Source organism: Gymnoscopelus braueri (assembly GCF_963280865.1).
Source record: "Gymnoscopelus braueri genome assembly, chromosome: 10".
NCBI classification, from domain to species: domain Eukaryota; kingdom Metazoa; phylum Chordata; class Actinopteri; order Myctophiformes; family Myctophidae; genus Gymnoscopelus; species Gymnoscopelus braueri.
Window position 1 is genome coordinate 3,448,697 of NC_137611.1, and position 20,183 is coordinate 3,468,879.

The 20,183-nt window shown below is 40.3% G+C and overlaps 1 protein-coding gene across 1 annotated transcript in view; it reads left to right on the forward strand.

Moving 5' to 3' along the window:
- astn1 (astrotactin 1) overlaps positions 1-20,183 on the forward strand; it is a gene marked incomplete at both ends in the record, with an annotated part of 727,677 nt that overhangs the window by 261,805 nt on the left and 445,689 nt on the right. Inside the window, one exon of the mRNA XM_080440454.1 lies at positions 3,280-3,417. Coding sequence (XP_080296580.1) covers positions 3,280-3,417 — 138 coding nt within the window. The remainder of the gene's footprint in view (positions 1-3,279; positions 3,418-20,183) is intronic.

Here is a 20,183-nt window from a genome sequence, read left to right on the forward strand (position 1 = left end):
CCTGAACCACCGCCCTTTTTACCCGTTTTGCTCCTGGACTGAGAAGTTGACGGCCTGTTTTTAGATTAGATTAGATTAGATTAGATGTCTTTATTATCCACAAGGGAAATTTGTTTTGCTCAGGTCAATGCATACATTCAGCAAGACAATACATACATAAACACCACAATTAAAACACCTAGCAAAGTACTTCAATTCTATAAAAGATACAAACATTCTAAAAATGTAAAAGAGACTTTAAAAGAAAGCGATGTCCTCTCCACACGTGTGGAACACCCAGCATGTGTTTGTATGTTTCATGTGTGTGTGCATGTATTCAAGTCCATGGAGCGATTAGCAGACTTTGGATTTAGTCTTTTGCCTTGCCCCCTTGCCTGCCTTGTTTTGCTATTTTGATGACGTACCTCTGGTACTTGTGTTCTGTTTTATGGGAAATTAAGTAAAGACTGAGTTAACTTCATTCTGCCTCTTGCCTGCTTTTTCCTGCATTTGAGTCCTTCTGAATACTATGACAATGTGAGCTCATAGCACGGCACGAGTGCTATGAGCTTGTAGATCTGCTATTTTTTTTGTTATTGTGAACATTTGTGCACATCTTTGAATATATTATATATATGTTTTAAAGCGAACATTTTTAACTCAAATGTTTGTGTCTGGATGGGTCCCTGGCAGTGGTGGAAAAAGTACTCAAATTCTTTACTTAAGTAAAAGTACCAATACTGCAATATAAAAAATACTCTGTTACAAGTAAAAGTCCAGAATTAAAAATGTACTTGAGTAAAAGTACAAAAGTATTGGCATCGAAATGTACTTAAAGTACCAAAAGTAAAAGTACTAAATATTTGAAAATAGCCGATCTATAAGCTCACAACGCGTCGCGATGCGACGCGTTGTGAGCTTGTAGATCTGCTATTTTCAAATAGCCTATGTATAAAATAGGGCTAAAGTGGTTAATGTATGTTTCATTATATCATAGTTTATATCTGAAAAGTAACTAGTAACTAAAGTTTTCAAATAATTGTAGTGGAGTAAAAGTACAATATTTGCCTCTGATATGTAGTGGAGTAGAAGTAAAAATATTGGAAATTGGAAATACTCAAGTAAAGTACAAATACCTCAACATTGTACTTAAGTACAGTACTTAAGTAAATGTACTTAGTTACTTTCCACCACTGGTCCCTGGAACAACATATTTTGAGATGGGGGTCCGTGGCCAAATTCATATCATTTTGGGGGTCCTTGACATGAAAAAGTAACATATTTAAAAAAAAAAAAAAGGATTTAGAAGACATTTGTAGAATCCCCAGAAGCAAAGATTTGAGTTACAAATGTTTGCTTTAAATCACATGTATTCAAAGATTTGCACAAATGGTCATGATTAAAACACAATAAATAGCAGATCTACAAGCTCATATAGTGCGGCACTATATCTGCTATTTTTGAATAACCAAAGTTTCCCGGTCTTAATGGATTAATAATTTGGCCCCCACTCCTTTAGGGGTCTTTTCAGTTTGGACACCGGTCTGTTCTTTGTTTTTTACTGAGAACAGTATTATAGTTGTTTAATGTCATTCCTTGTTTCATTGGTTCCTTCCAGTGTGTATTTTGTCGACTAAAACTATGACGGAAAATGTTGGTCGACTACCTTTTTTTCACTGACGAAAACTATATAAAAACTAAATAAAAACTAAGCTATGATGATTAAAACTAAGACTAAATATATTGACAATTTCGTCACAAATAAAAACTAGAACTAGAACTAGTGGAGAAGAGATCCAGTAGTACTAAAAGACAACTAATTTAATGTTTGATTGTGCTCTGAAAATAGCAGATCTACAAGCTTGCAACACGTCACGCTGTGACACGGTGTGAGCTTGTAGATCTGCTATTTTCAGCATGCAACCAAGTGTAAAATCAGCCATTAACACATTCCATGCCAGACGTTAATCTCATAATGTACTCACTAGTGCCAACGTGTTATTGTTGTTTTTTTAGTTTTTTTCACGTCGCCACAGACCTTGTTAAAATCCTTAAGATTGAGCTGTGCACTGTCTGTATACATCGGCGACATCTCACTGAATCTACCAGTGAAAACCACGTGTCAAACGGAGCTCCATGGTTGTAGTTAGAGCGGTTTACGTTTAAACAGTGATATGCGAGGAGAAAAAACTACAAGGAGAGAATTGAGTTTCAGTTTCGTCATTAGAACGAGGGCCGACACGATCGGCAAAACCGGATCCCAAATAATTCTGTTTCCGGTGTTCAAACCGGAACCGGAAATGGATCAAAACAATCCGAAAGTGCACCTGGGGTGAAATCAACGCAAACCGGCGGTTCGCGTAGATTTACGCGATTGGCAGGCTGCGGCTTTAAATAGGTTCGCGTAGATCTACGCGATTGGCATTCAATGTGTGAAGACGCCATCAAGGCACCACCAAATATATATTTTAGTCGACTAAATCAACTGTAGTTTTAGTCGACTAAAATCTTATGACATTTAGTCGACTAAAACTAGACAAAAACTAAAACATTTCAGATGACTAAAATATGACTAAAACTAAATGGAATTTTATTCAAAAGACTATGACTAAAACTAAATCGAAATTTGCGGTCGAAAATCAACACTGATTATAACAGTTGGTTAATGTCATTCCTTTGTTTCATCGGTTCCTTCTTCTTGTCCTCCATGTTCAGGTTCACCTACACCCTGGGTGAAGGCATGTGGTAGCCCCTTTCGGGACCCTGTTTACCTTTTTTATATTTGGGAAGGCGGTATCCAGGGTCCCTTGTCGCTCAAAACACTCTCTCTCGTACTGGCAGCTACCACTGTCTGGTCTCGGGCTAATAGCTCGTCGCTTAGAAGTTGCAGAGATTTCTCAAAGGTACCAACAAGAGCAATATTAACGCGCCAGAAAGCTGCATTAATCCGCGCGGATCGGCGATGCCGTTTAACATTTTTTATAATTTAGTAAAACTTAAGCTCCTCTCTCACACTCTGCTCCACTGCCCATGTCCCGCCTCCCCGCGTTGTGATTGTCATGCAAGCATGTAGGAGCTCGCCAATCAGAGGCAGTAACGTAGGACCATAGAGTTATGCGTAGGACGCGCAGCTTGTCAGTCACCGCGGGGAGGCGGTGACTGACAAGCTGCAGCATGTGGCTGCCTTTGTTTCATTGGTTCTTCTTCTTGTCCTCCATGTTCAGGTTCACCTACACCCTGGGTGAAGGCCTGTGGCTGCCTTTGTTTCATCGGTTCCTTCTTCTTGTCCTCCATTTTCAGGTTCACCTACACCCTGGGTGAAGGCATGTGGCTGCCGCTGAGCAAGAGCTTCGTCATCCCGCCCGCCGAGCTGGCCATCAACCCCTCGGCCAAGTGCAAGACGGACATGACGGTCATGGAGGACGCGGTGGATGTACGGTGAGTCATGACTGACGACACCTCACAATATTACCTTTTTTCTTGGATATTACTTTTCTGGGGGGGGGGGGGGGGTGGGGGGGGCGAGGATAGTAACTCTAGAACTATAGTCATTCAGGGAGGCTTCATAAGGTTGTGAAGCTGAAGGTATGGGTCTTTATTATTTTTTGCTGACCGCTGCAGCAAACGGAAAAAGGGAACGGAAAAAAAGAATTAAATCTTGTGAGTTCTGCAATAAAGTTTAACCCATTAAGACCGGGAAAGCATCTGTGTGTCATTTTAAGGTTTCTTTGGCTATTCAAAAATAGCATATATACAAGCTCATAGCGCGGCACCAAGTGCCGCGCTATGAGCTTGTAGATCTGCTATTTTTGAAGAATTGTGAAAGGTTGTGCAAATATTTGAGTACATATATATTTTTGCAACTCAAATCTTTGCTTCTAGGTGTCCCTGGAACAACATATTTTACAAATGTTCGCTTTAAAAAAAAACATATATTCAAAGATTTGCACACATTTTCACGATTTTTAAAAAAAAATAGCAGATCTGCAAGCTCATAGCGCGGCACTCCGGTGCCGTGCTATGAGCTTGTAGATCTGCTATTTTTGAATAGCCAAATAAATAAAAAAATGACACAGAGATGCTTTCCCGGGTCTTAATGCGTTAAAGAGTTTCTTGTAACTTCTTCTTCAGCTTTGAAGTATTGCTGAGAGATGTTTAACACCGCTCTGTTGTGTGTGACCTTTTTATCCTCAAAGCATTGACAAGATTAAAAAACATACAGTATACTTTATTATGATAAAAAAAAACAGATACAACTTGGGCTCAACAACAAAACGCTCGGCTGCTCCTTTTTACAGTATGTGTTGACACCATCATTACTGCTGACACTTTGAACCCTTACTATATGGTTTATTCTCATTTATCTCTCCTTTATATAACGGCCGCTGTAGAAAAAAGTCTTAACTGCTCGGCGGCGAGGTTGATGTCAGACACCCAGAGGTCATGATTCACACAGAAATGAAACTCTCTGAGGGCCAACACCTAATCAATAAGGAGACGGAACAAAGGAGAGAGGAGGGGGAGAGAGAGAGAGAGAGAGAGAGAGAGAGGGGGGGGGGATAAGGAGAAATGAAATAAATAGTTAGTAATGCAATGCCATAAAAGTGTTTGAATTGAATTGTTAAATGGTTCATAAATCCTCCAAAGGAAATCTGAAATATGCTCTGTGTGTAATGATTACCTTTAGAGAGAGAGAGAGAGAGAGAGAGAGAGAGAGAGAGAGAGAGAGAGAGAGAGAGAGAGAGAGAGAGAGAGAGAGAGAGAGAGAGAGAGAGAGAGAGAGGAGAGAGAGAGGAGAGAGAGAGAGAGAGAGAGAGAGAGAGAGAGAGAGAGAGAGAGAAGAGAGAGAGAGAGAGAGAGAGAGAGAGGAGAGAGAGAGAGAGAGAGAGAGAGAGACGGACGGAGAAAGAGAGAGACGGAGAAAGAGAGAGAGACAGATGAGAGAGAGAGCATGAGAGAGAACACAGACTCTGGATGGCACAATGCTACATTATTCAATTGGATTGAGCGCAGTTCCACAACACAATCTAGTACATACTATGGAGTCCTATCATATCCTCCGGCAGGGGGGAGGGTCAAGGGTTAATTATTGCCAGCACAGTTTATATATTTATATTTAGAATGGATTTTTTAGAACGGCTGAAGAGTTATTTTCTGGACGAGGTTCTTTCACTCTGCCCGTTTGGGCACCTCTCTACTACGGAACGATGCAAGTAGGGAATGCATGCCCCACCCTGTTAAAGACGGGGTGCCGCGATTTTTTTTTCTCCCCCTAAAACATAATCATCAGGTATTATGGTTATACTAGGAGGAAGATTTGTTTCAAAAAAGTGTACAGAAATAGTTAAAATTATGTTTTTATGTGGACACGCCTCCAGTTCATTAAGTATACCTGATTCTCACCTTAGCACCTCCTCCACCACCTTAGCACCACCCACCTGTCCTAGTCCCCTCCTCCTCCTCATGCCCACACCTGTTGTGTTATGATAATGAGGGGGAGGGTATATTTTTACTGTGTCATTAAAGCGCTGTTTTTCCATTGGCACGTTTGACCCTCAAGGTTTTCAGCCTCCAGGAAGAAACTCAAAATAGTCAGAGAAGACATAAAACACCATAAAAACACCACCAGGGGGCTTAATGAAGTTCTATCAACCTCATAGACACATGAAAAAACAGAAAAAGTGCAAAACCATGGCACCACCTCTTTAAGTAAATGTAGTTACTTTACCCCAGTGATATCCTGTGTTGCATGCGCACCGACAATTGTCACATCTACAAGCTGAGCTTGTAGATCAGCTATGTTCTGGTGTGTTTGTGATATCGGCCCAACCCAACAAAAGCATAAATCCAGCTTCGAGGTGCATAAAGATGGGGGAGTGTCCTTGAATAAAAATAATGTAGTTCTCCCACAGGGCATTGCACACCACAGAACTAACTACTCCTCATTTACCAGCATGGGATATTAACCCATTAAAACCGGGAACGCATCTGTTCATAGCGCGGGCAAGCTCATAGCGCGGCACCGAGTGCCACGCTATGAGCTTGTATATCTGCTTTTTTGGAAAAATCGTGAAAATGTGTGCAAAGCTTTGAATATAAATTATATATATATATATATTATTATTTTTTTAAGGGAACATTTGTAACTCAAATCTTTGCTTCTGGGGGGTCCATGGAACGACATATTTTGAGATGGGGGTCCGCGGCCAAATACATATAATTGTGGGGGTCCTTGACATGGAAAAAATAACCACTGATATTATAGCAACATATTTTTTTTCAAAAAATACATTTGTAGAATCTCCAGAAGCAAAGATTTTTTGTTAAAAATGTTTGCACAAATGTTCAAATTTTTTCAAAAAATAGCAGATCTACAAGCTCTTAGCGCGGTATATAGCTTATATAGAGCTTGTATATCTGCTATTTTTGAATAGTCAAAGTATAAAATCATGGTTAAAGTCGTTACACAGATGTGTTCTCGGTCTTAAAGGGTTAATTCTTAGAGACACATATTTATTTGAAACTAAGGGAGGGGGGGGGGGGGGTGTGTTGAGGAACGTGTGTTGCATAGTGTCCAGACCGCCAGCGTTATGAGTGTTTTTTTATATAAATGAAGCAGGCTTGACAGTGCAATATAGAGGCATGTAAGGTCGATCGATATTTGACCTTTACCGTATTCCAAGGGTCAATATTGAGTGTAGCAGTTAAACCGCCTGACTTTTATCAGCCTGGGGGTGTACAGCTAGATGTACAACCAGTGGTGGAACAAGTACTCTAATGTTTTACTTAAAGGCAGTGGTGAGTGATTTTCTTTGGTTAAAATCAGTGGTGGAAAGTAACTAAGTACATGTACTCAAGTACTGTACTTAAGTAACATTTTGAGGTATTTGTACTTTACTTGAGTATTTCCAATTTTCTGTACTTTTACTTCTACTCCACTACATCTCAGAGGCAAATATTGTACTTTTATTCCACTACAATTATTTGAAAACTTTAGTTACTAGTTACTTTGCAGATATAAATTATTATATTATAAAACATACATTAACCACTTTAGCCCTATATTTTATAAATAGGCTATTTGAAAATAGCAGATCTACAAGCTCACGCGTTGTGAGCTTGTAGATCGGCTATTTTCAAATATTTAGTACTTTTACTTTTGGTACTTTAAGTACATTATGATACCAATACTTTTGTACTTTTACTCAAGTACATTTTTAATTTTGGATTTTTACTTGTAACAGAGTATTTTTATATTGCAGTATTGGTACTTTTACTTAAGTAAAGAATTTTAGTACTTTTTCCACCACTGGTTAAAATAAGTGTTAACACATTGAGTGCCACAAACGGTCCGGATCGTTTTTGAGAAGCTATGCGTTATGTGCCATAAACGGTCCGGACCATCCAAGGAGTCATCCAAGGAGTCTCTAAGGAGGAGAGGCCGGATGTGGATCCATGTCAAAAATGCTTCCGGTCGTCCGCTCCAATGTTAACTCCTTGACTAAAAGCTTAATATCTCCTATTTCATTTTAACGTGGTGGAAGTGAGACGTTTTCGATCGGCGATCACTCTCCAATGGAGGATCGCGTTCGAAATATTGTTCCAGCCCGTTAGTCGGGACCCTCCGCCGTCTCGCACGCACGCTTTGTTTACATGCACGTCCGCGTCGGGGCTTCTACAGCACGAAACATATCAGCGTAAGTGGATGGAAGATATGCTGCATTAGATGTACCCTATTTTAATAAACCTCTGGCACACAATGTGTTAAATAGCTCTATATTCTGATAGTAGTCATTGCTATAGAGTGTTTGTTCAGTAACAGGAGTCTCCAAGTCCGGAATTCAGAATGTATTTGAGTAAAAGTACACACGTGTTGGTATCAAAATGTACTTAAAGTACCAAAAGTAGAAAGTACTCAGTATGCAGAATGTCCCATTTCACACGTTATCAAAAGTATAAAATGTATACAAAATATTTTGAAGAGGGCAGATCTGTAAGCTCACAATGCGTCGCATTGTGAGCTTGTAGATCTGCTATTTTCAAATGGCCGAAATGTATATAGGGGCTGATGTGGTTAATGTATGTTTTGTAATAATAATCACAATCTACAAAGTAACTAGTAACTAAAAGTCTTCAAACACTTGCAGTGGAGTAAAAGTACAACATTTTCCTCTGAGATATAGTGGAGTAGAAGTAAAAGTACTGAAAAAGTAAAATACTCCAGTAAAGTAAAAAAATCCTCAAAATTGTACTTAAAGGTAGGGTAAGTGATTTTCTTTGGTTAAAATAAGTGTTAAATAGCTCTATATACTGATAGTACACATTGCTATAGAGTGTTTGTTCAGTAAAAGGAGTCTCCTTGTCTCTCCAGCTCTTTATAAAACAGAAAATGCATTTTCGTTTCAGTTTCAGTTTCATTTCCAATTTTATCCAATCAGGATAGAGAACTCAATCAGGATATAGATTAAACAAGTGAAATTGTAAGTGATGACACTAAGAAGTGAGCATGCAAAATTGGAACTGGAACACTATAAAAAATTAAGCTTAAAAATTGGTACTTTCTCCTGATTGGCTGAGATTTTGACACCTACCGGAAAGTGTATTTTCTGTTTATTAAAGAGCTGGAGAGACAGGGAGACATCTGTTACTGAACAAACACTCTATAGCAATGATTACTATCAGAATATAGTGCTTTAACCTTTAAAAAAAATACTTTTTGTTTTAACCAAAAAATATCACTTACTCTACCTTTAAGTACAGTACTTGAGTAAATGCACTTAGTTACTTTACACCACTGGCTTCCATAGTATGAATTCCTATTGCCACTGATCTGTTCTACACAGAGCTCTCTCAGATAATATGAGGCCCCTCAATCAGAACACCATGGGGCCCTTATTCCTCAGCTTAGTTGATGACGCTGTTAATCCTCTCTAAGTGGCCCTTCACAAATTGGGGATTGTGTTACCTTGGCCCAGAGGCAGTGTGGACATGGAGAACTCTTTCACTTCATAAAGATGACAGATTTCCAGTCCACGATCAAACACTATAGGTCTCATTAGTTAAACCGACATGCAAGGCCATTTTGTTCATTTAATAACTGCATAGTAATAGAAAGGACATTTATCTACAGACTAATGAGTGGTGAGTTTTCAAAAGACATTTTTGCATGTGGCTTTCCTTCTTATATCATTTAGATCTGTCAGTGAATAATTTGTAGCATTTGCTATAAAAACAAATAGCAGATCTACAAGCTCATAGCGCTGCACAGAGTGGCACACTATGAGCTTGCTTAGATCTGCTATATTTTGAAAAAAATCGTGAAAATTGTTGCACATCTTTGAATACATATATATTTTCTAAAGCGAACATCTGTAACTCAAACCTTTGCAACATGTTTTGAGATGGGGGGGTGGGGGGGGGGGGGTTCCCATCTGCGTCACAAGGTCCCCCAAAATGATATGTATTTGGCCGCCGACCCCCATCAAAATACGTTGTTCCAGGGACCCCCCCCCAGAAGCAAAGACTTCAGTCAAACATGTAAAAATAAATAAATAAAATACATACATACATACATATATTCAAAGATTTGCACAAATGCTCAAGATTTTTCCAAAAAAAATCGCAGATCTACAAGCTCATAGTGCGGCACTCTGTGCCGCGCTATGAAGCTTGTAGATCTGCTATTTTTTTTATTGCCCAAAGTATAAGATAATAGTTAAAGTGGTTAAAATCTAAAATGACACAGATGCGTTCCTAGTCTTAATGGATTAAGGTTGCAGACAGTATTATGTTAGTATGCTGTTCACTCAGTGGTCTCCACATCCAGGAAACAGACACGGATAACAGGAGAACCCCCCAAAGTATCAGCGGTCTTTACTGTAATGTCATTTCAGAAAATGGTCCAACGATAAAAGGATAAGTGCTATACGGTGCTGCTCTGTCATTAAAATTAATTGTAATTAAAGTGGAGCGTAGAGGCTCCATCATCATCATCATCATCATCATCATGGGCTCGATTCTAAAGCAAAATGTCACATGCTTCATTATGTGAATTTCATGGTTTTCCCTCGCCAGCTCAACAAGTGGTTTAGATGTAAGGGGGAAAGGTTAATTGGGATCAGGTTAGCGCTGTTCTAATACCCTCCCCCCCAACATCAGTCCCCCCCCCCCCCCCCCCCCCCCCCCGTGTGTCCTCACCTCAAATGCACTTATTACTTTACCACCTTTAACTCATTAAGACCGGGAACGCATCTCTGTCATTTTAGATTTGAGCTATAACCATTCTTTTATACTTTGGGCTATTCAAAAATAGCAGATCTACAAGCTCGTAGCGCGGCTCGCCGCGCTACGAGCCGCGCTACGAGCTTGTAAATCTGCTATTTATTTATTTGTTATCGTGAAAATTGTTGCAAATCTTTTAATATGTATATATTTTTCTAAAGCGAACATTTGTAACTCAAATCTTTGCAACATGTTTTGAGATGGGGGGTGGGGGGGGGGGGTCCCCATCTGCGTCACAAGGTCCCCCAAAATGTGATATGCCGCGCTACGAGCTTGTTATCAAACGTTTTCCATGTCAAGGACGGACCCTCAAAATTATATGTATTTGGCCGCGGACCCCCATCTCAAAATATGTTGTTCCAGGGACCCCCAGAAGCAAAGATTTTAGTTACAATGTTCACAAAAAAAAAAAAAAAAAAATATATATATATATATATATATATATATATATATATATATATATATATATATATATATATATATATTCAAAGATTTGCACAAATGTTCACGATAAACAAAAAAAAATACAGATCTACAAGCGCGTAGCGCGGCACTCATTGCTGTGCTATGAGCTTGTAGATCTGCTATTTCTGAATAGCCAAAGTATAAAATGATGCTTTTTTTGCTCAAATCAAAAAAATTACACAGATGTGTTCCCGGTCTTAACACATTGGGTGCCAGCATTTTTTCATAACAACTTACGTTGGGTGCCAGCATTCTCCCCATTGACTGCGCTTTGCTGTTTAAGGCTCTAGACTGCACGAGGAGCAAATCCATGTAAAAAAAAACATCCATTCATGTTGCGCGATGACCCTGGCTACAGCCTGGAACGATAACATTTCACTCGCGAGTTACAATGGGGGGGGATCGCGCATCGCGCATGACCGGTTTTCCCCACCGGAAACAGATTCGGAGATATAGGTGTTTTAAAGAAGGAAATAGACAGGAAGTGGATGGGAGCCATGTTTTTGTTTCCGGTGATCTATCTGGCCTATCCTTCTCAAGATCACAATGGGTACTCCCAGAGCTGCTCTAGCCCCGCCCGTGTGGAGAAAAACGAAAAAAACAAAAAGACATATTTCACGGTCTGGACCGTGTTCGGCACCGGACCGCTACTCTGCGCAAACACGGTTCAGACCGTGTTTGGCACCCGATGTGTTAATGGGTTAATAATAGAATATATTAATTATGACTGAGGACATTTATCATACGGTTTTGAATATTCATTCGTAGTAACAGGTGGTTCCATAGCTACTTACTTAGCTGACCATGATGGATTTTCAATTTACTGCAGCAGGAACATTTAATATGATGAATACAAACATCCACTTCATTGCACTTCATTGTAATTAAACATGCTTTATTGCAATATAGTAAAGGTCTTATGACATTCATTATTTATTTATTTTTTTTGGGGGGGGGGTTTATGACCTCAATTACACCCCACAAATCTGAACTTTGAACATTCAGTGGATTTTCTGTTGTCTGGGGTTTTCTGAATAATTAGGCTAACACAAGTTCCTGCCTGGATTGGATTTTTCAGTTAAAACATTTGAATACACGTTTGAAGGACCATGGTAAAAACTGTTAATGTGTGAATGTCATGAAACCTTTAAATGAATTACCAAAACATACCTATACAACATGGACACTTTGAATCCTATAGGTATACTTCGCTGACCAGGGTTGCCCAGGGGTCTATACTATACTCATTTTTACCCAATGTTTTGATCATGCTCTAATTTAAATTTGGGACATATATTTCACAATAATAACATATGTACATGTTCTAGACATTGTAATGTTCACCAAAACAAATATTACAGGCATATTACTTAATTTTTTGTGAGGAATATCTTCCAGAGAAAAAAGAGATGCTGTTCCAACAGAGATTTTTCAAGTTGTGATGATTCCCCGCTCTGTGGAGGGTATTTATATGCAAATATCCTGGCCAATGGCATTGTAAGACTAAACAATAGGACCCAATGAGGATTTAGAGGTGAAAAAATTACTGATTATTTTTTTTAAAAACATCTTTCTTTATAAAATATAATTGTTTCCAATAGGCATCACTGGGTCTTAGAGGGTTAACATGTGAAGATTCTTGTGTCTAGCAGGCAACATAGTTCAAAGACACTCTATATTCTGTGATATAAAGGTAAATAATAGATATGAATGTAAATATTGCTCAAAGGACATTTTTATGCTATAATCAGCCCCCCCGCCATCGCAGCTGTTTCATTACCGTGGCTTCACTGGCTTGGAAGTTAATTATAGAACAGAGCCACGTTCTTCAGTAGCAAAAGACATTGAAGGTCACAGGTCAATGTCACTGATGAACTGGAGGAACATCTCACAACCAACGCTAGAACTCCTCGTTCAGTACAAAGCGTGCCAGACGTTCCTCTTCCATTAATCCATTAAGACCGTGAACCTATCTGTGTCATTTTTAGATTTCTTTGGCTATTTTTTGTTGTTTTTTAAGCGTGAACATTTGGGGAAATCTTTGAATATATTGTATATATTTTTTATTTATTTATTAAAGCGAACATCTCTGTGGTTCTCAAACCTTTTCATGTCAAGGACCCCCAAAATGATTGGCCACAGACCCCCATCTCAAAATATTTTGTTGCAGGGACCCCCCAGAGGTAAATATATGAGTTAAAAGTGTGTGTGTGTGTGTGTGAAAATGTGTATTCAAAGATTTGCACACATTTTCACAATTGTTTCCCCCAAAAAATATCAGATCTACAAACTCGGTGCCGCGCTATGAGCTTGTAAATCTGCTATTTTTGTATTGCCCAAAGTAATCTAAAACAACACAGTATGCATTCTCGGATTGAACGGCTTAATCAGTAACGGTTCTTTAGATTCATACGAGTTCATATACACACTAAATGCATCTGATGAACATGGAATAAGTACGGTTTGGCCACAGGGCCGGGGGGGGGGGGGGGACGTGAGGGATTGATGTAATATTAGATGTTGCGCTAATAGTGCTTTATGTTAACACAAGATGGAGAGATTCTGATGGATGACCCACGAAAGAGAAGAGGGGAAAGTGAAGAAAGAAAGAAAGAAAGAAAGAAATCACCATAAGCCTGAGATTAGTTGAGGACGACTATATGCTGGAGGAAACTTGAATACCATTAACAAAAGGGCAGAATTTCATTTGATTAATTTGTCTTTTACAGAAGTTGATTAATCTTCAGACATTTGGACTCCCCCCCCCCCCCCCCCCCTCCGGGAGACAGCGGCCGTATAGTTATTCTCTTTTCTCACTCTGGTGAACACGAGAGAATGAGAAATGACTTAACCCATTGAGACCAGGAACGCATCTGTGTCGTTTTTAAGATTTATTTGGGGTATTAAAAAATAGCATATTTACAAGCTCATGGTGCGGCACTCGGTGCCGCGCTATGAGCTTGTATATCTGCTATGTTTTGAATAGCCCAAAGAAATCCATAAACGACACAGATGCGTTCGCGGATTGAATGGGTTAACACAATGGAACTCTCTTACTCAGAACTCAAAGAGAGTAACAGAGACTCTTACGGATCGCCATTGATCCACATCCACCAACCCGGCATGTCAATTGAATCAGCCCTACGGCCACGGTACCTATGGCCACGTAAACCGGCGTGAAATCTGAAGATTACTGTCATGGACCTGGTGGAAGAGTGTTTTCAAATTGATTCACATGGATTAGCCGCCTCCCCCCCAAGACAAAATATGATTTTATTAACTCATTCGGTGCCAAGTAAATAAATTGTCAATAGTGCCAGTGATTTTTCGTCTTTCTTACCTTTTCAAGTAGTCAAATTGCAGAGTAAAGCCAGGGAGACGAGATATAGGCTTTTTTTTCTAAATCGACTAACTAGGAAGTGAATGGAAGAGGACATATTGGGATCACGTGATCTCCTGGATCTGTGTGTCTGCGCATGAAATGGTCACTCATGTGTCAGCGAACAGCGCCATCTAGTGGAAAAAACACTGACAATACCATAACACGTCAAAGGCGTCATTGCCACTGGATACGTTTTTTAAACTAATACAGTACATGAAACTATGGTCCATTATTTGAACTATTGGATTGTATTATAGTACCATATGCCATAGGATGTGTGAGGGTGTCTTCAGATTGTGTAGACTGTGTGAAGATCTGTTTTGTCCTCAAAGTTTGCAACAATACGTGAGCATTTCACCAACTCACTGCATAGGGTAAACGTGATATTATCAGAAAAATCATCACCATGTTTATTGTATGAATCAGTTCTAATTAACAATGTTGTGCAACCAAACTGAAGTCATGTATTATTTTCTGAATAAGTCCTCTGTCATAGATTGGAAAATGCTGCAGTCTGAAAAACAGAATATTGTGTCAGATCACTACTTTCACCAGCATTCAGCCTTCATTGTGACCAGTGATGGAAAAAGCATAAATTTTACTTAAGTAAAATGATCAATGCCCTATTGCAGAAATAGTCTGTTACAAGTAATAGTTTGGTATTACAAATGTAAAGCGACACGTTGTGAGCTTGTTGATCGGCTATTTTCAAGTGTTTTTGTAATAATCTAAATCTACAGTAACAAGTAAGTACAGTTTTCGAATAATTATAGTGGAGTAAATGTATGCCTTTGCGATGTATGGGGTAGAAGTACAATTTAAAATTTGAAGTACTCCAGTAAAGTAAAAAATACCAACAAAAAAAAGTACAAGTACTTTAGTAAATGTTCTTAGTTACTTTACACTGAAAACTGAATATATTGTGTCAGATCACTGTATACCACTCGGCTGAACTACTTTCACCACATTGAGGCAAAGCTCAGATTGCAATTAGAGCAACATCGTACACTGTTTCACTGTACAGCACCAATAACGTTTATATCACTGTTTCACTGTACAGCACCAATAACGTTTATATCACTGTTTCACTGTACAGCACCAATAACGTTTATTATAACGTTGCTTCTGAAAGTCCACTTCAAAAACTTAATCGAGATGGTCAGCAGCTGTGGAAAGTCCATCTTTCTGTCCGGCCCACTTCCCACGTTAGGACGCGGAGCTGGTAGTTTTAGCAGGATCCTCTATCTCCACACCTGGCTTCCCTCGTTCTGTGCTGCCCAAAAAATTAATTACATCGACAATTTTAACTTGTTTTGGAATCGCTCGCCCCTTTTCTCACGCGACGGTCTCCATCCTAGTCCTTTGGGGAGTCGTACGCTGGCTCAAAACATCCGGCACGCTGTACAGTACAGTTGTTTATTGAAGGTACAGCCTGAGCCTCCCTCACCTTCACTTCCTGGAAGGAAGTGACGGTTGATGTCACATCCCCCCTGCTGCTCTTCTTCTGTCCCTCCCCCGTCCACTGAGATTCACTGTGCCCCCTCTAGCACGATTACTGCCCCCGTGTGGAAGGAGCCCTTTTTTCCTAATCTCATTCCCAGCTATTGGTCCTCTCGCCCCTTTCCAGGTAACAGGGCAGCTGGTGGAGCAAATTTGGCAAACCTCCAACCGCTAAAGTATTGCAGCCTCTCATCAACCAAGCACACTCAGCCCACACCAGATAACCTAGTTAAATTTGCCCTATTAAATATAAACTCATTAAATAATAAACAATTCATTTTAAATGATAAAATAAAATCTCACCAACTTGATTTTCTTTTTCTGACAGAGACATGGATAAATGTTGGTGATCTCACCTTACTGGGTGATCTATGCCCCCCCCACTTCAGCTTTTTCAACTCCCCAAGGGCTAGTCGGGGAGGAGGTTTAGCCACAATTTTTAAGGATACTTTTAAATGCAGATGCCTTCCAGTGGAGGTATACTCAACTTTTGAAGTCCAACTCCTGAAAATCGATGTCACCATCCCCATCCTGTGTGCCTTGGTCTATCGGCCTCCAAAATCCAAAGGCAATTTTATAGAGGAATTTTCGGACCTACTATCTTTTATGGCATCCCGCTCTGATAGACTGTTGATTTTAGGTGACACAAATATCCATGTCTGTTGCCCCGAAAAACCCATGGTTAAAGAGTTTCTCCAGATTGTGGATTCTTTTAATCTCACACAGTCAGTTTCAGGTCCAACACACAAGTACGGCCACACTCTAGACCTTGTGCTCTCGGCTGGCCTTTCCATATCCGTCACTGATATAAACAGCACTGGCGTCTCTGATCACCTACTCATACATTTTGAAGCTATGCTGTCCTGCACTACCTCTGCTCCCCCTCAAGCCCTTTCCCTCACTCGTTGTATTAACTCATCGACAGCTACTAATTTCTCAAATTCATTCACGCTCACCCACTCACCTCTCATATCTGATGCCATCACCTCTTGCACGGATGCTGAAACCTTAGTTACACTCTTCAACTCCACCTGCACTGACACTCTGGACTGTGTAGCTCCTCAAAAACTCACTAGAAAAAAGTCTGACACTGCTGGCACCCCCTGGCTAAACGACACCAACCGCACTCTCAGAAAAGCCTGTAGGAGTACGGAAAGAAGATGGAAGAAGGACAAACTACAGGTCTCCTATGACATTCTCAGAAATTGCCTTAAGGCCTACCAAGCATCCGTAAAGTCAGCTAAATCCCAATATTATGCAGATCTAATAAATAAAAATGCCCACAGACCACAAATATTATTCAATACAATCAACTCCATCTTAAACCCTGTTTCATCTGCCACCACTACCCCAGCCCCAAGCGCAGCGTCCTGTGAGTCCTTTCTGAAGTTCTTCCTGGACAAAATAAACAACATCAGATCATCCATATCACTCCCAGTCTCAACTCTCTCAACAATAAGCCACTCAGTCAACCATCTCCACCATTTTCAGCCAGTGTCATCCGCCCTTCTGTCTGAAGTGGTCTCCCACCTGAAATCCACTTTCAGTCCTTCTGACATCATCCCCTCCCGCCTCTTTAAGGAGGTTTTTGACACCATCTGCCCCCTCACCCTGGCAATCATAAATAGCTGTCTTGGAACTGGAGTTATCCCCTCCAGTTTTAAACATGCTACCGTTCAACCTCTCCTAAAAAAACCAAGTCTAGACCCTAGTGACCACAATAATTTCAGACCCATCTCCAAGCTGCCTTTTATTTCCAAGGTTTTAGAAAAAGTAGTTTTTATCCAAGTCTCCTCATTTTTAAATTCATTTAACATTATTGACAAATTTCAATCCGGTTTTAGAACTTTGCATAGCACAGAATCCGCACTGCTCAAAGTACAAAATGACATCCTTTTAACCGTCGACTCTGGCTCTTGCGCCATTTTAATTCTGCTTGACCTCACCGCAGCCTTTGACACGATCGACCACAAGATTCTTTTAAAACGCCTGGAAAATGAGGTTGGTTTTAAGAGCACTGTTTTAAACTGGTTTACTTCCTATCTACAAAACGGAACTTTTAATGTTACACTTGGTACCTACACATCTTCCTCAGCCCCTATCACTTGCGGTGTCCCCCAAGGGTCAATACTAGGGCCCCTTCTTTTCTCCTTATACATGCTCCCACTTGGCTCCATTTTTAAGAAACATGACATCCCCTACCACTGCTACGCCGACGATACACAATTTTATCTCCCAGTCACACCAAACGACACGTCCTCCTTAAATAGAGTTCAAAATTGCCTTGATGACATCAAAGACTGGATGGCTACAAATTTTCTCCAGCTGAACCAAAGCAAAACTGAAATCATTATCTTTGGCCCGAAACAGTCCATCACTGGCCTAAAATGCGCTCTTGGCCCCCTCTCTGCGAATTTGCACACCACTATAAAAAACTTGGGTGTTTATTTGGACTCCTCCTTGAATTTTAACAAACAAATTTCAAGTGTAGTGAGCAGCAGTTTTTATCAGTTACGAACCATAGCCAAATTGAAGCCCATTTTAACTCACAGGGACCTGGAAACAGTCATCCACGCTTTTATTACCTCTCGATTGGACTATTGTAACTCGCTATACCATGGGCTGGCTCAGTCTACTCTCTCCCGTCTGCAGATGGTCCAAAATTCTGCTGCTAGACTCCTGACTGGAACCAGGATGCGAGAGCACATTACCCCGGTTCTGGCCCAATTGCACTGGTTACCAGTGAAATATCGCATTGATTTTAAAATTTTACTTTTTGTTTTTAAAGCCTTAAATGGCCTTGCGCCACAGTACATTTCTGACTTACTTTCTGCACCTCCTACCCTCAGAGTTCTTAGGTCATCTTCCCAAATGCCCCTCGACATTCCCCCAACAAACCTTAGAACTAAAGGTGACCGGGCTTTCTCCGCTATTGCGCCCACACTCTGGAACAATTTACCACTGCACATTAAATCCAGCTCCACCATTGAAAGTTTTAAATCCACCCTAAAAACCCACCTCTTCTCCATTGCCTTCAGCTCAGTCTGAGGGCATTCTTAACACATTAACCGCCAAGAACGTAGTCCTACGGTCCGTTAAATCCAACTGTTAAGCGCCGAGACCGTAGTCCTACGGGCTGCGGTCTTTTCGCGCATGCGCGGTCCGGGTGCACTTTCGGAATTTTTTTGATCCACTTCCGTTTCCGGTTTGATGACCGGAAATAGAATTATTTGGGATCCGGTTTTGACGATCACGCCCGCTCCCATTCTACAGACGAAACTGAAACTCAATTCTCTTCCTGTAGTTTTTTCTCCTCGCATTTCACTGTTTAACGTAATCCGCTCTAACTCAAACATGGATGCCCCGTTTGACACGCGATCTTCACTGGGAGATACAGGGAGATCTCGCGGATGTAAACAGACCGTGTAGAGCTCAATCTTAAGGATTTTAACAAGATCTATGGCGACATGAAAGGATAAGGATAATTCCTTTTAACAGGTCGTTCATGAAAGTCCTTGCGGTCTTGTTTCCAATGAGAACCTGTGAGCAATTCAAAAAACAAAAAAACAACAAAAACACCTTGGCACTGGTGAGTACATTAAACCTAAATTAGATTAACCTCTGGCGGTCGATGTGTTAACTTATGGCCATTGAATGTATTTTTCCTCTTTTTTTGTATTTCTTTTATGTTCTCCTATCTTTGGTGTTTTTGTTTAGGTATTGCTTTATGTTTCTTTAACTATGCTGTATTTTTATTAGGTTATACTATTGTGATTGTAAAGCACTTTGGGTCAACTTCTGTTGTTTTTAAATGTGCTATATAAATAAAGGTGACTTGACTTGACTTGACATCGCATAATATGCGCATCACATAATATGCACATCACATAATATGCACATCACATAATATGCCTAATTATTAGGCAGGTCTTACCCCTGCCTAATGCAGGTGTAAGACCATTGTGTTATAGGTATAATGCATAGTTTTCTATGCATTTTCAGGGGTTTGGGGTGGGGGTTTCACCCCCCCAAAACAAATCCGGCCGCTGGGCTTTGCCGCCCGCCCAGGATAGGTGTCCCTTATTCTAATCTCTGGGAGTTGGCAACCCTAACCTTGCCATACCTTAGCTTTTGCTGAACTGACGCCACTGCCCTCCATCAGGGTCTTGAGATCATTTTAAGACATGACCTGGTAACAAAAAGGTTGACAACCTGATACCCGGGAACAGTTGGTTCTCAACCTTTTCAGGCTTTGAGCCCCAAAATAATCACATTTGAACTGGGGAGCCCCCCCAATATAATCCTATTTGAACTGGGGAGCCCCCAATATAATCCTAGTTGAACTGGGGAGCCCCCAATATAATCATATTTGAACTGTTGACCCCCCACCCTGACAAGCACTTGGAATTGTAGGAGTTGAAGCATTCATTTAGTTTGACTTGGTAATCTGAAGATTAATCAACTTCTGTAAAAGACAAATTAATCAAATGAAATTCTGCCCTTTTGTTAATGGTATTCAAGTTTCCTCCAGCATATAGTCGTCCTCAACTAATCTCAGGCTTATGGTTATTTCTTT